At 35.0% G+C, this 14,319-nt stretch overlaps 2 protein-coding genes across 5 annotated transcripts; one reads left to right on the forward strand and one right to left on the reverse strand.

Annotated features, from left to right (window-relative positions):
• Positions 1-873: 873 nt before the first annotated feature.
• LOC115441877 (metal-response element-binding transcription factor 2) lies at positions 874-11,430 on the reverse strand. 4 transcript variants are annotated; one of them, XM_037444488.1, is made up of 11 exons: positions 11,080-11,430; positions 7,121-7,333; positions 6,521-6,808; positions 5,558-5,703; positions 5,084-5,194; positions 4,918-5,000; positions 4,646-4,841; positions 4,238-4,405; positions 4,027-4,136; positions 3,037-3,946; positions 874-1,599 (listed from the first exon to the last, which is right to left on the reverse strand). In XM_037444488.1, exons 1-11 carry the CDS (start codon positions 11,093-11,095, stop codon positions 1,210-1,212), a joined length of 2,631 nt encoding a protein of 876 aa, XP_037300385.1. In that variant the 5' UTR covers positions 11,096-11,430; the 3' UTR covers positions 874-1,209. The 4 variants fall into 4 exon arrangements, with proteins under 4 accessions (XP_037300385.1, XP_030022650.1, XP_037300386.1 ...); XM_030166790.2 differs by having other exon boundaries at positions 5,099-5,194; positions 11,080-11,429; XM_037444489.1 differs by lacking the exon at positions 11,080-11,430 and adding an exon at positions 10,391-11,026 and having other exon boundaries at positions 7,121-7,331.
• A 745-nt stretch (positions 11,431-12,175) lies between these two features.
• On the forward strand, positions 12,176-13,651 carry LOC119190944 (leucine-rich repeat-containing protein 57-like). Its single transcript, XM_037444491.1, has one exon. The coding sequence runs from the start codon at positions 12,384-12,386 to the stop codon at positions 13,098-13,100; it is 717 nt and encodes a 238-aa protein (XP_037300388.1). The 5' UTR covers positions 12,176-12,383; the 3' UTR covers positions 13,101-13,651.
• The last annotated feature ends 668 nt before the right edge of the window (positions 13,652-14,319 follow it).

Here is a 14,319-nt window from a genome sequence, read left to right on the forward strand (position 1 = left end):
ATTTTTGGTAAGGCCCCCCCTCACGCAAACGGCATTGTTTAGGCTTTTGTTTTTAATTTCATCATCATCGGGTACATAAAGTCCACTGCTGATCATAGGCCTCCCCCACAAAAGATTTTCAGACGGATCTGTCGGAAGCGGCCTGCATGCAGCGTGTTCCTGCGACCCTTATCAAGTCTTCTGTTTAACTCCATCTGATGTCAGTTCTGCGAACTATGTGCCCTGTCCACATGTTGATTTGCAACTACCAAATTGTTCCTTATTACATTTTTTATCTATTATTGGTATATTAGTGTTGTTTGCAAATTACTATGATGAGTATTTTAAGAGACGCACATAATTAAGAACTTTGTAGCATTTTAATATTTTTTTTTATTGCCTTAGTAGGCAGACGAGCTAGCTGTCCGCCTGATGTTAGCAAGATCCGTAGCCCATGGACTTTGCAATGTCAGAGACAGTCAACTTTTTGTGCTCATAGACCCCTTTCAAAATTTTTCTTAGTTCCGGTGGACTTTTTTAGGTTTCTCAGAGAAAGTGCATTAAAACTATCCCTCAAGCCATGGTACGGCGTTATGTTGAGGATCACCGTATCTCTTACCACCTTTAAATATTATATGCCTACATGAAATGAAGTCAAGCCACTATTTTAGTACTTTATTATTAAACCAGATAAATTTTCGTGGACCCTCGCTTTCGAATTATACCCCTTGGACGCCTGGGGACCCACCTGGACCACATTGGGAATCAAAGGTTAAGACGGCACTTAGTAAGAACAATACCCACATGTATGTCCAATATGAGTTTTGCTACAAACTACTAATTGGAGCTCAATTTACGCGGGATGTTCATATAAGGTAAAGTAAAACAAATAAACCAAATGGAATAATAATATATCACATTCCTTGAACTTACTGTACAGCTAAACTACAGACAAGAAATTTATTTTATTACATACATATATAGATATTTAAATTAAACTCATTAAAACCATTCACATGTCTAAAACACACCAGGTGTTAAGTATGTTTGAGTTCATTTGAACAAACACTACTACATTCAATTTCATTATAGTCAATGACGCTATTATTTCACTGACGCTCTTATATTCCGCGTCGTTATTGATTGATGAGTAACACTGAGACGAGACGACATATTCCATTGGTTAGTAGTCAACACCGTGTACTTAGTTGTGTTGTTGTTGTTTGGCCACTATGACGGATTAGAGTCCCACTCTATGAGATAGGCGGGCTGGGCGCCTCGTGCGAGGCGGCGCGCGAGCACGTGGAAGGTCTGACCCGCGCGGAAGTACGACTGTACGCTGGACTTCAGAGCGGACAGTTGTTGAGCGTTCACCTCCGCTGCGTTGTTGTTCGCTTTGTGAGGACTAAGTTGAAGACTCTTTACACTATTAATACTAGTACTATTGTTTGTACTTCGCCGTGAATTTTCGTAGTAGTTTTTTTCTTGTCTTTGTCTCAGTCTTCTACCATGAAAATTCACGTTGTTTATGTGCCCACTCGGTGCGGCTACGTCACCGTTTTCTGTTGTAGATTGAGCAGTCTTATTGTTGTCTTCTGGCAGTGGACATGACTTATTCATCTGAAATAAAGTTTTGTCAGTGGATTTTAGGGTACATAAAAAACGTCATAAAGAGTTTAACATAATACCTATTTTCACTTGCATAGCTCTTCTTGTCTTACCAGGTCATATTCAGCAGGTAGTAATAATATCAGATGCTAGAGGTCTGTGCCTATTTAATGTGACTTTCAGGTTCTACCTCACATTTTTCTTCATAATCTATTAGTCCATTGAAAAGTTACATTTGGGGTTGCGTTTTTTAGAGGACGCAATTTTATTTTTTTGAAGTGTAGGGGGGTTCAGTGTAAAGCTAAAACCAAGTTTGTGGGGTCGCCATGCTTGTCCCACGGCCGCCATCTTGAAAATAGGGGCTGAAATGGTTTTTACGATGTATCTCATAAACTATTTATCTGACAATAAAAATGTTTAAACATTTTTTGTTGCAAATTAAATTCTCTACAACTTTGGTCCAGTAACTTTTTGTCGTAGAACTATAAATAAAAAAGTTATAAGCGAAAATGTTAAGAAATTAAATGTTAAGCAATAGTATTATGAACCTTATAAATACACGTTCTGATGACGTTGCAAGGGACATTGCTTAACATTGAATTTCTTAACATGTTCGCTTATAACTTTTTTATTTATAGTTCTACGACAAAAAGTTACTGGACCAAAGTTGTAGAGAATTTAATTTGCAACAAAAATGTTTAAACATTTTTTTCAGATAAATAGTTTAAGAGATACATCGTAAAAACCATTTCAACCCCCATTTTCAAGATGGCGGCCGTGGGACAAGGGTGGCGACCCCACAAACTTGGTTTTAGCTTTACACTGACCCCCCCTACACTTCAAAAAAATAAAATTGCGTCCTCTAAAAAACGCAAGGTAAGGCCTAAAAAATATAACATTTCAATGGACTATATGTTTATTATAAGTAGAATACGAAAGGTACTCTAAAATGTATATATTTTATATACTAGAGCGTAACAAGAAGTCACCTCCGTCCTTAAATAAATGATATATTGATTTGGATTTATTTACGATGTTTAATTGCAAAGCTTTGACTTGTGATTAAAGATAATACTTTGGTTAAATTAGGCCTCATTAACAGTAATTCTTATATAACAACAAACGTAGAGAGCACATCACATTTAAATAATAATCGTTATAATATGCGGTTTGCTTTCGGTAAACACTACCTAGACTTTAAATAAATATATTTTATTCTGGTAATGGAATTATGTACTTTTCTTTTACGGGTGCCATGTCATATCACAATGACAAACCCAGCTCAGTATTATATTAAAGCTTCCTATTGTTGACTTTTTTACTAAGAGATGAACTGGTAACCGCACTAACCTATTTGGTTTGGTGAGAAGTAATTTTTCTCTGTATGTTATCTTCACTGAATTTACAACCTTAAATCAAAAAGATTTTACCTACAAACGTTTTACATACCTGAAGTTGTAAATATTTACGAGGCCGCCTATATTTTCTACGCTTTACTTCCCCATTTGGCCCAATAATAATGTCTTTTTCACTAAGTTTCCTTTTCAACGGTCTTATTAATGGACCCATCAGTGGATTAAATTGAACAGGTAATGAAAACCGTGAATGGAAATTGTGTAATTTGCCATTTTGTTTATTATAAACATTTGTTATAGAAGAAAAATGTTTTTTAGTTGAATAAGTATTCTGCATCAGGAAGGGATTATTTTTCCCTTGGAAGTCTTTCAGCGGTGGTATGATGGCGTCTAGGGTGCCTCTACTGGACGTCTCGTCGCCCGAAGACTCTATGTCATGGACGAAGTTGCTATATGGCGGCACACTGTCCATATGCTGCAGCGACATTATTTTGGAATGTTCTATTATATTCTTAGTGGACAACTTAGACACTTCCAAGTTCATGGTGGCTATCCTCGTAGTGTGTGTGTTTACAATGACGTTACTCAGCTCGTTCTTGTTCATGTTACTATCTGTTATATTTTCTTTGGATATTTTATCTAATTTAACTGAACACGGTACTAGAGATGGCACGGTCGCTGCAGGGACTTCAAAATGCGATTCACTTTCATTAACAGTTGTTTCATTCAAGTCCATATTTTTCTCTAAGCTGTCGACTTTGGTATCAGACTTTCTAGCAGTAGACGTAGAAACGGCTGATGAATTTTGTTCATCAACTTCGGTAGGTTTAATAGATTCGTAGGAACTAGTGGAATCGTTTTCTGAATTAGAATTAGAATTGAGATTTTCGTGAAATCTTTTGCCCATCATTAGGTTTAACCAGTGACCATCAACTGGCACGATCATGCGTTGATTGTGAATTTTATAGGAACTTTTATCAGTGTTACTGCTAGAAGGTTGTGAACTGTAATGAAAAAATATATTTCTTTTAATAATGTGATGTCATTCGAAAATGTAGATATTATTACTTTAGTACGATATTACCTATCGTCGATAATTGGTATGGTCTGAGGTGAGGGAGCCCGCGGCAGGAATCGGAGCCTTGGCGCGTGGTCTTGCACCAGTTCGTCAGTCAATGGCTCTCCTTTCTTAATCTGTGAGTAATGAATATTTGTTCCTATATCTGAACATCTCTTGACTCCATTCATTTATATAACCTATTGATACATTGTAAAAATGATAAAGGTTATGAAACCTGTTCTAATGCAGACAGCTGCCGTGGCGGTGGCGGTGGGCGGCGCAAACGCAGGCCCCATATAGTGGCGCGCTTCTTCATTTCACGACCGCATTTAAATCGTTTGCGGGACGACGTTAAAGCTGTAAGGATTCGTTCTCGCCGCTCGTTTACCGGTGTCAACCACATCTGTGAAACAACAGTTAATATTCGAAAATAATGGACAATTCCGATAGCAATCTCTAGATCGATCCCTAAAATAAATCAATAAACCCGGTAAAAGTAAATATTATGATCAAACTTTATTCCTATTGATTTATAAGAAAAAACGATTCGCATATATAGATGAAGATCGTTTGTTAATTTTGGCCATAATCCAAGCGCAAATTTTTATCCAAAAATCCACAATGATGCTGTCGAAAATGATACCTTCTCAGGTAACTGTAGCGCATGCCAGTTATCCATGATGTACGGCATGATGACGTTGTCCAGGTCGAAGTAGTTGGGCGCGTTGTAGGCAGTGAGGTTGTAGAGCGCCAGGTGCGCCAGGTCGAGCCAGCACAGTTCGAGGCGGCGCAGGTACTCCGCCCCGCCGTTACACTGCGCGCACGCGAAGATGTACAGCCTGCAACACACCACCCGTCAGCTTGCGCCGGCCATTCCACCAACACTTACGAACACTGCATCTATATGCAACATACTTATCACCCGCGTACAAAGGATATTGTAAGCTCGACACGCATCTTTGGTGAAACCAGCGCGAACACCGACAACACAGTAACATCTGAAATGAATTTAGCAGTTAATATAGTCTTTTATTTATTTACTTGTTACATATCAAATAATTTTATTACAAATTGATTTTACTTTATCGCATGATACCTGCGCAAGCCAATCGCTCTTTTCTCCGCAATAACAATGCGCCTCATTTTGATCTTTTCCTGCTTCGGAAGCGGTGGATGAGGTAGTTGATGCAGTCTAAAATAATAATAATAGGGATTGTTTTGTTAAAAGTATTTAGAAATTTAAATAAAGTATTATTTCATTAGCTCAGAGAGATGGTTACAACTACGTAAAACGTAAATGAAGAAGGCAAGGTTAAAAGATTCATCAAAAGCAGAAATAAAGTATTTTATTTAGCAATGACAAATAATTAAGTGCAATTGGATATATTATTAGAACTTCTGGAATAGAACACTCATACTTTTTTACAGACGTTTACGTTACATTGAGAGCGCTAAGGAAGGTTCAAAACGACGAATCTTCCAAATAGCTCGCATTGTTACTTTTTTTTTATTGTTATACGAGTATTTAAATATATTGGAACGTTAGTAAACCTACATCACAGGGTGGGGTCAACTCTTGCTGCTGCCGTCTCTGCTGGCCTCCTTTAAATCTGAACAAATCAGATCTTTTCAACGCGCGATTTTCGGCTGCAGCCACTCTGTACCTTTGGTCCACACATCGCTTGCAATGCCAAGATGCACCTGCATCATAATACGTTTAATTTCAGTTATATACTTACCTACACTAAATAAACTATGTTGGTATGGAACTGTATCCGGGGTATTCGATATACATATGTATAGCGTTATCGTTTTCCTGGTTTTATCTGCATAATAATTATGTGTATGTTAGATTTCTATAATCATGTTTTCGATTTAAATGTTATTTTTTGTCAAATAAAGCACCAAGCGGGTGACTTGACCGAATCTGATCACATATCACAATCACTCAGGTTCACCCGCATTCTACATTCATCACTGAAAAATAGCAAAATATATTGGTAAAAATATAACAGTACAGTAGGGCCTCGTTAATCCAGACTCCCGCTTGCCTGGTTATCGCTGTAATCCGGTCGGGCCATGGGATTCGTGGGACAGGTGGGTGTACCTAGCCGCGCTGCCGTAAGTCAATCCCTCGTCAGTCTTATGTTTATCGCCTTCCGTCTACAGTGTCAATTTACCGCGCTCGCTAACATCATGGTGCCGCCACGTGAACATTCAACATTTACATTAAAAGACAAATTGTGGATTATAGAAATGTTAGATAAAAGTGACAGTTACCCTATCATTACTCAGAAGTTTGGTATAGGCAGGTCAACTGTAAGCGACATAAAGAACACAGGTAAAATCTTAAAGTTTGTTAGCCTAACAGAACATGGTAACTAAGGTTAAACATTACCATTAAATATTTTACACTATAATCCGGACGCCTCGATAACCCGCAAAGGGTCTTGTTTTTGCTTCTCCGGATCAACGAGGCCCTAGTGTATATTGATGGTGAGGTAAGTGTAGTGTATACCATTGATCCAAGCGTCGACGGGCGGCGAGTGGCACTTGGCGTGGTAGCCGCGGCCGCACATGTCGCAGGCGATGATGGCGGCGGCGCTGGGCGCGGCGGGGTCGCGGCGCTTGCACACGACGCACATGATGCGCCCGTCGTCGGCCGGCGGCGCGCTCAGCAGCTTCAGCGTCGCCACCGCCGCCCACGAGTGCGTGCCGTCGCCGAACTTGACCAGGCACCGCGCCACGCCCGTGCCCACCTCGCACGAGTCATTGTCGTTCGACGTGCTCAATTCCACTATTGTCCCTGGTTCACAAACACATCTCTTTATGTGGCTTGTATGTATTGTTAATGCAGAACTATGGAGTTTCTGTGTCCTTCACGAGGAAACGAGCGTTTCATCTTTGCAGTGAAACATTTATGAATAAAAATTATTGATTTAAAATATACGTGTAAGAAAAACACTTTAGAATGAATTAATTTTAATTTACGATTTTTATAGAAGTCCTATAGGTCATTAGGCGACATTTTTAGCTTTGCCAAGGACTTAATTAACAATTTAAAAAGTAAGAGAAAATAATTGTTGCACCCTTGCATTAAGTTGGTGAAGCAGCATACCTAAGTAATATTTTCCATCTTTGTTGGGCACAAGCACATCATCACCGCAGTGGAATGGGTTTCCGTTATTTTTCTCCGTGTTGGTTGTAGAGTCTGGCATCGCATCTTGTGTTTCTTCTTCTTTGTTCTCATTCTTTTTGCTAGCGCATGGTGTAATGGTCTTGTCAAGGTCGCTTAGAAGTGCATCGATCAGGGACAATTGTGCTGAAACCTCTTTGAAAGAAAATTTTATTTATAAGATATTTTCCCCATCACCCTGAATTGTAAAGATATATAATCCTATTAATATTTTTACACACTCTGCTGCTTATGGATATGAAACAGCTAAAAATAATCATACATTTGTTGAGTTATAGCCCGTCGTATAAAAGTCTAAAGTCCTATGATTTACAAAATCATATCACCCCTCTTTTCCGTCGGGGTTTTTTTTTAGTAGGCGTCCCTGCAGTCTACAATGCCTGCCTCAAACCTGCGAATGGGATCCGCCGACGAAGCGACCGCAGGGCTCCGGAGGAGAGTTGGAAGGGAAATTGTTGGGAGAGGAAATATGGGGAAAGGCTAGGAAACCCTCTTTTTCTTTCTTTTTCGGGAGCCACCGTGTGTATCACCGAGGGTATCCTTCGAATGGTGTACAGGCGATCCCCCGGCTTAACAACCACGGCAATCCCTAGGGGAATACGGAGAGGATAGCTGGGAAACAAGTGTGGGGGAGAAGGAACTATATTTGGATGGGCGGAGGTGAGAGGGAAGTGAAATGTTCGCGAGCCCATATAGACCTCAATGTGAATTTGGTAACCATGAGGCATACACCCTTAACTGTGTATCCAGTCTCTCCATGCATGTCCATGCATGGACGTGATTTCGGTGTGGAGACCGAGCGCACAACAATTTCCATGGGGGTTAAAAATATACTTAACGACTTAACGCTACTTCAGCAGTTGAGTAAAAATTTTTAACATAAGAATTTAAAAGATCATGATTATTTACTATAGACATATAATATTTCTTCAGAAATTTTGATGAATAAAGATTATAGCCAGCTCATTCGATCAATCTAAAGTAAGAGGACAATATTATGTATGATTTTATTTTAGTGCTTAACATGAAATTTATGTCATATTAAAAATAAAATAAAAAGCAATAAAGAATTTATTAATCGCAAATATTATATATCAGGGATATTTTCGATACCTAAGAATAATAAACGCAAAAACACTGTTCGCAACACTATGTCATGCCATAAATAATCCAAAAGCGGTATAAATTATTGTACTATTAGTGCAATAAAATGCATTAAATAAAATATTAACCTTTATTAGCCATTAAATACATAACATATTCATTCTATAATTCATGGGAAATACGCAAACTTACAGAGTCAGGAGGGATATGTAATGTTGAAATTATGTAGAAAATATGTGTACAATATATGTGTATTTTCCTGGTCAGGTAATTGTCAAAATCTTAATTTCAGTTTTAATTTATGAAAACCAATAATTAAAATATTACTCATGCACCCCCTATAAATAAGGTGATTAAGATCACTTTTTAATGTACCCATCCATATGTTTTTGACATAATATATATCAATAATGGTGCAAATTAAGCATAATACATATTGTTTGTTTGACAATTAATGTATGCAATAATATGAACATAGATTAAATTCTTATAAAACAAATGCACTGTGCATATGCCTGTAATTTCATGCATCTACAAGAGCTAGGTTTAGATTAGCAAGAAAACTTGCAAAAATCTCCCTCTGCAAGCAACACAGGAATTATCTACAAAATATGTTAGTCTAAACTTATTATTAGAGTACACAACATAGAGATATAAATTAATTATAATTTTTATTAAAATAAACACAAAATACGAATACAAATAAGATAATACTAGTAAATATAATTTTAATTAAACTTTATACTTACTTGATACATTCCAGTGTCAGTGGGTAAAAATAAAAAAAAGCTACATTAGTATATTTACTAACTTTCAAATTAAAAACTTTTCACTGTCATATTATTATGGTAAGTTAAATTAGTAATAGGACTTGCAGAATAGTAATAATATTTGTAGATAGTGAACGACATGTGAAATGTTTATGAAACAACAATGTTACAAGCTTTTTAATTTATAAAATATAACTGATCTAAGATTTTTTTTAAACTACACACATGTTATAATAGCATCTAAAATAAACCCTTAGAATAAAATTCTACCATTGCACCAATAACAGATTAGTACTATCAGCCATAGTAGTAATATAGTGCATATTATACTTAACCTAGGAAGTACAGAGCATAAAAAATATTTGGAGTAACCATAGTTCAAAATTTATAAGAGCCATAAGTAAGTACAGCCATAAGTAAAATAGTTTACTAAAAATATATATAGTCATTTGGACAAGCTTTGTGGTTTAATTTATAATGCAATGTCAAAATGATCTGATCTGTCGCCATCCAGTACTGAATGTAGGCCTCCCCAAGTAAGCGCCAATCATCCCAGTCCATACTTTCATTACCATCTGTTTTGTGTAGTGTCTGCATAAAACTATTTTTAAAAAATAAACCAACTTTATATGTACCTATTCACATGGTTATTGACTGATGGTATTATAATATTAAATAGCAATCTGTAAGAAGCCTCAAGGCAGTTAATGTTTAATACTACCTTTATTTCATGTATATACTATTAATCACTGAATATTGGCATGAGAAAGTAATGGAATTTTATGTGTATGCCACCAGCCGTACACTGCCTCTAGAATATAGGTAATGTATGTAAAATGTTTAAACCTATTGTGGAAGTAAATACATAACCAATCAAATTGATTTAGATTAATTTTACCACATACATAGGTCAAGTTACAAATTATCATTACAGAAACCATGAGAGTTCCATACTGGAAAAGGACTTCCATATAATTACTGGAATCATAGACTATGGCTAATGTATGTTAAGGTGTGTGGTATTTTAAATTTGCCTTTAGTAAGTGAAAGTTTGTAAACATATTTACCACTTTACATGAAAGATAATAATACTGGTAGGCAAAATAATGTCAGCCAAGCTGTTTGGTAATGAAAGTGACCTATGTATTACCAGAATGATATGTGCATGATTGTCATGCACTGGATGACTGGATGTATGCATCTTTAAGAACTTATGCCAATCATCATTATTGATATCATGTATTTGGCTCTTTGATAACAGTTATGGTTAGATTGGGTATTAACTTTATTGTTAGTGGAGGAAATGAAGACTACTCACTGGCATTCTTTACTAGTTTTTTTAAAAGAAATCAATTATTCACTGATACAAGTATCATGGGCTAGCATAATCAATCTTTGATGGCAACATGTGTATATTGGAAATTGTATGACATGGACCTCAAGACAGTTATTTTCAGGAATTCTGATACATAATCTTGTCACTTTGTTGAAGTTTTAAATGAAAAAAGTGAAAATTTCATAAATTTTTAGATGATTAAAAATTTTTGTGACATATATAATGACACCAATTTTTTTAAGGTACTGTCACAATTCATAGACATGAGTACAAGGAGAACATATAATTTACTCATATATTTTTTTATCAAATTATTTGACAAACAATGCTGTATTGTGTATGTCACTGAAAAGAATGTGCTATCAATGAAGCGGAATATAATGCACATAAACTCGGCAAGATCACTGTTACGATCGTAATGCATTTGGATTACATGTTGGGTATGTACCCATAGTAGGATATATCAATATCTCACGAACCCTGGTAGATGTTTTGTGTCACAAAAACCACAATTTATTTACATCATTTCGGTGTTAATTTGAACGAAAGAATTTGCAATTCAAACCACATACCTACGTTGGGAGTAGAAGAAAGCAGCTATCATCATCATTCATCTTAGCATTACCGAGTAACAAGTATAAACTATAGTAAAATAGTTATTTGATACTCACCAGCGTTGATGTCCATCTCAAATTTGTTCCTTTAGCTCAAGTTAGAGATTGGAGAGACATAATTAGACACAACATTCACACTATTTTAACAAACACGTAAAGCATTGGCGCTATTGCGGCCATTATAGTCAAACGTTTCACAGTTTTCCCGCGGTAATGAAATTTGTCATAGAATTATTAACAAATACAATTTATAAAACCTCCATTAAAAAACTATATATTTGTGCAATTTAACTAACATTTTTGGAAGCTGAAATCATTCAAATATACATTTTACAATAAGAAAATATAACCTTTGAGGTTTTCGATTCGAATTCCTTCAATCGTTCAATCAGATTTTTTTAGTCTTCATATTTATGATTGTTTATGGTAACTTCTTGTCAAATGATCCATTACTCTCCGGCTGCCCTGCAACACAGGATTGCAAGGTTATTATTTATAGAATTCCAAAATAAAAGAAATGTAATAAATTTTACTAATATATTTATCGGTTGTTTAGTAATTAAAAAAATAGGTATGTAAAATACGTATATATAAAAAATATATACATATGTATAAAATTGCAAAGCTTAAGCTAGGTGCATACATCCGTTTTCCATTTTTGAATTAGATATGCAGAACGCTCCCAATTTTACAATTCTGTATTACCTTATACATAATTTTCAGTTTTTTTCCTATGCATATCATAATCATATTCACATAAGGAATAAACTCGGTTTATACTATTATTATTTCTACATACATACATTATTGGTTATGTATTAATACTCGGCGAGGCGAATTTTGTTTAGCAACTCTTTTTCCAATTTTAAATTCTGTCTATGAATTCAGAGTGCAATTCCGTATGTGTAAGCCCAGCCTAAATTTTTGATTAGCACTAGGTGAACAGACTGAATTTTAGTTGGTAATTGTTCGTGTAAATTTTATTAATGTTTATTTAAAATGCAGAAACAACTGTACAAACATAATTTCGTGTTGAGTGGCTTACATAATAGCTATTCCTAGAAATATTTTGACGGCTTATATTGACGACAAACTGAATATGTTTGACGGATTTTTGACGGAATTTATCCTTTATTTCACAGATTGAAAAATTATTGTTTGCAACTCTGCACCAGCTGACATTTGACAGGTTGTTGACAATAGGGAAAAAAAGTGCAAACGCTAGTTTCTATACCTATTACAATAAAAAATATTTTGAGACTTTGTAGTTACTCATTATTTAATGTAACTTTAATTGAAATACTGTGGTGAATATAGTGTTTTTTGCAATATACGTTGAAGCTACTTATTCACTCGTTGCCATGGGTAACTCTGGTCTAAAACAACACTACGAAACTGCAGCTAAAACAGGTGTTTTACAAATTTCTGAGAATAAACTAAAAGAAATACCCAATGATGTATTTAATCTATGTGATGTTCTTCGGAATTTGGACTTATCAAAGAACAAATTAACATATCTACCTGAAGATATATGCAAATTAAAACATTTGAAACAACTCAATTTGGATAACAACAAAATAGACACAATACCAAATTTCTTATATAATCTGCAGAAATTAGAATTACTGAATGTATCTAATAACTTACTGGTGAATTTACCTCAAAATTTGAATAACTTGCGTCATTTGAAACAAGTTTATGCCAGCCACAACAAGATTCAAGATTTCCCTAAACAACTGCTGGGATTACAAACCCTAGAGGTTGTGGACCTATCCTACAATAAAATAACCAGTATTCCTCCAGGAATGTCCCAATTTTATGCGGCAGAGTTGAATTTAAGTCAAAATGAAATATCACAATTAGGTGAAGATCTACATCAGGCGCCAAGGTTAAAAATTTTGAGATTAGAAGAGAATTGCTTAAGTGTAGATGCTATTAGTCCAGAATTGTTGAGAGATTCCAAATTACATACAATTCATGTAGATGGAAATTTATTTGAACCAAAACAGTTGGCTTCTGTGGAAGGCTACAATGAATATACCGAGAGATATACAGCAATGAAAAAGAAGATGTTTTGATTAAAGCTTGTATTTTATGAGAAATATTGCACTGAGACATTCATAATTGGAAAATATTAAGCATCATGAGTATTTTTGTGCTCAACCAATGATATTTAAATAATAATTATATAATTACACTTTTATAAATAAAATGTTATACACTGATTAATTTAAATTTTCCATAAATTTAATAATTTTTGTTAATTATGTTTATATTCCGGTAATGTAAGCTTAAGTGTGCATGTGGCACATCACATGCTTACAATTATGGCAAGTCTTGGTGTGCCTTCATTGATAACTTGTGCAAGGCTTTTATAATGCATGGGCTTTCCATGCAGTTGGAACTTGTGCACATAAAATTAACTTCAGTGATGGCACATTTGCTACATAATACTGTGATGTGTATGTGAAGTAAGGCTCAGGTTATGTGTATTTTATATAAAGTCTATGTGAATATTTAGTATTGTTACCATTTTATATATTTGCTTGAGTGTAAAATTAAATCTGTGATTTGTAAATGAATTCAAAATACAATAAATAAAAAAAAAATAATTATTTTTATAATAGTAGCATGAAGATTTTATTTTACTTATCTCATTCTCTTATGAAAAATGAATGTAATAAAATTGATTTCATTTGATTATTATTTTTTTAGCATGTTACTGTGCCCTGGCACTTATTTTTATATATTATGTTAAAACAACAATATTTTGCTTTTACGTATGCTAGCGACAGGAACTGACGAGAGCATTTTAAGGCCGGTAAATACATATTATGTGTATTATAGTTTGCAAACAATTCGAGCACATTGCCATGTGGTAAAGTTGTTAAAATAGTTATTCCATTTGTATTTTAAATACTAAATACAAAATAGGTAATTTCGAAATACTTTTTCAAATTTGTTTTTATAAAAACAGTTATCAGTTTCCTCTAATGATAACATTACACAAAAATTTTATGAGACTTTATAGAGATAAGTAAGTACTTAATAATATAGAGACATATTCGAAAATTTAGCGAGCTAGGTTTTGCTTTCGAATCAACCGCGTGGAAATTGCAGTTGTTGCAACACTAATGCAGGCGACTTCCGGCCAGACCCTTATCTTACCTTACTTCTTACTAATATTATACGTATTATAAAACCGGTACTTTGTGAAAATGTTTGGATGTTTGTATGTTTGTTAGAAGTAAACACAGAAACAATTGATCTGGTATGGATGAAATTTGGCACACCGTT

Source organism: Manduca sexta, chromosome 28 (assembly GCF_014839805.1).
Source record: "Manduca sexta isolate Smith_Timp_Sample1 chromosome 28, JHU_Msex_v1.0, whole genome shotgun sequence".
Classification (NCBI taxonomy): Eukaryota; Metazoa; Arthropoda; class Insecta; order Lepidoptera; family Sphingidae; genus Manduca; species Manduca sexta.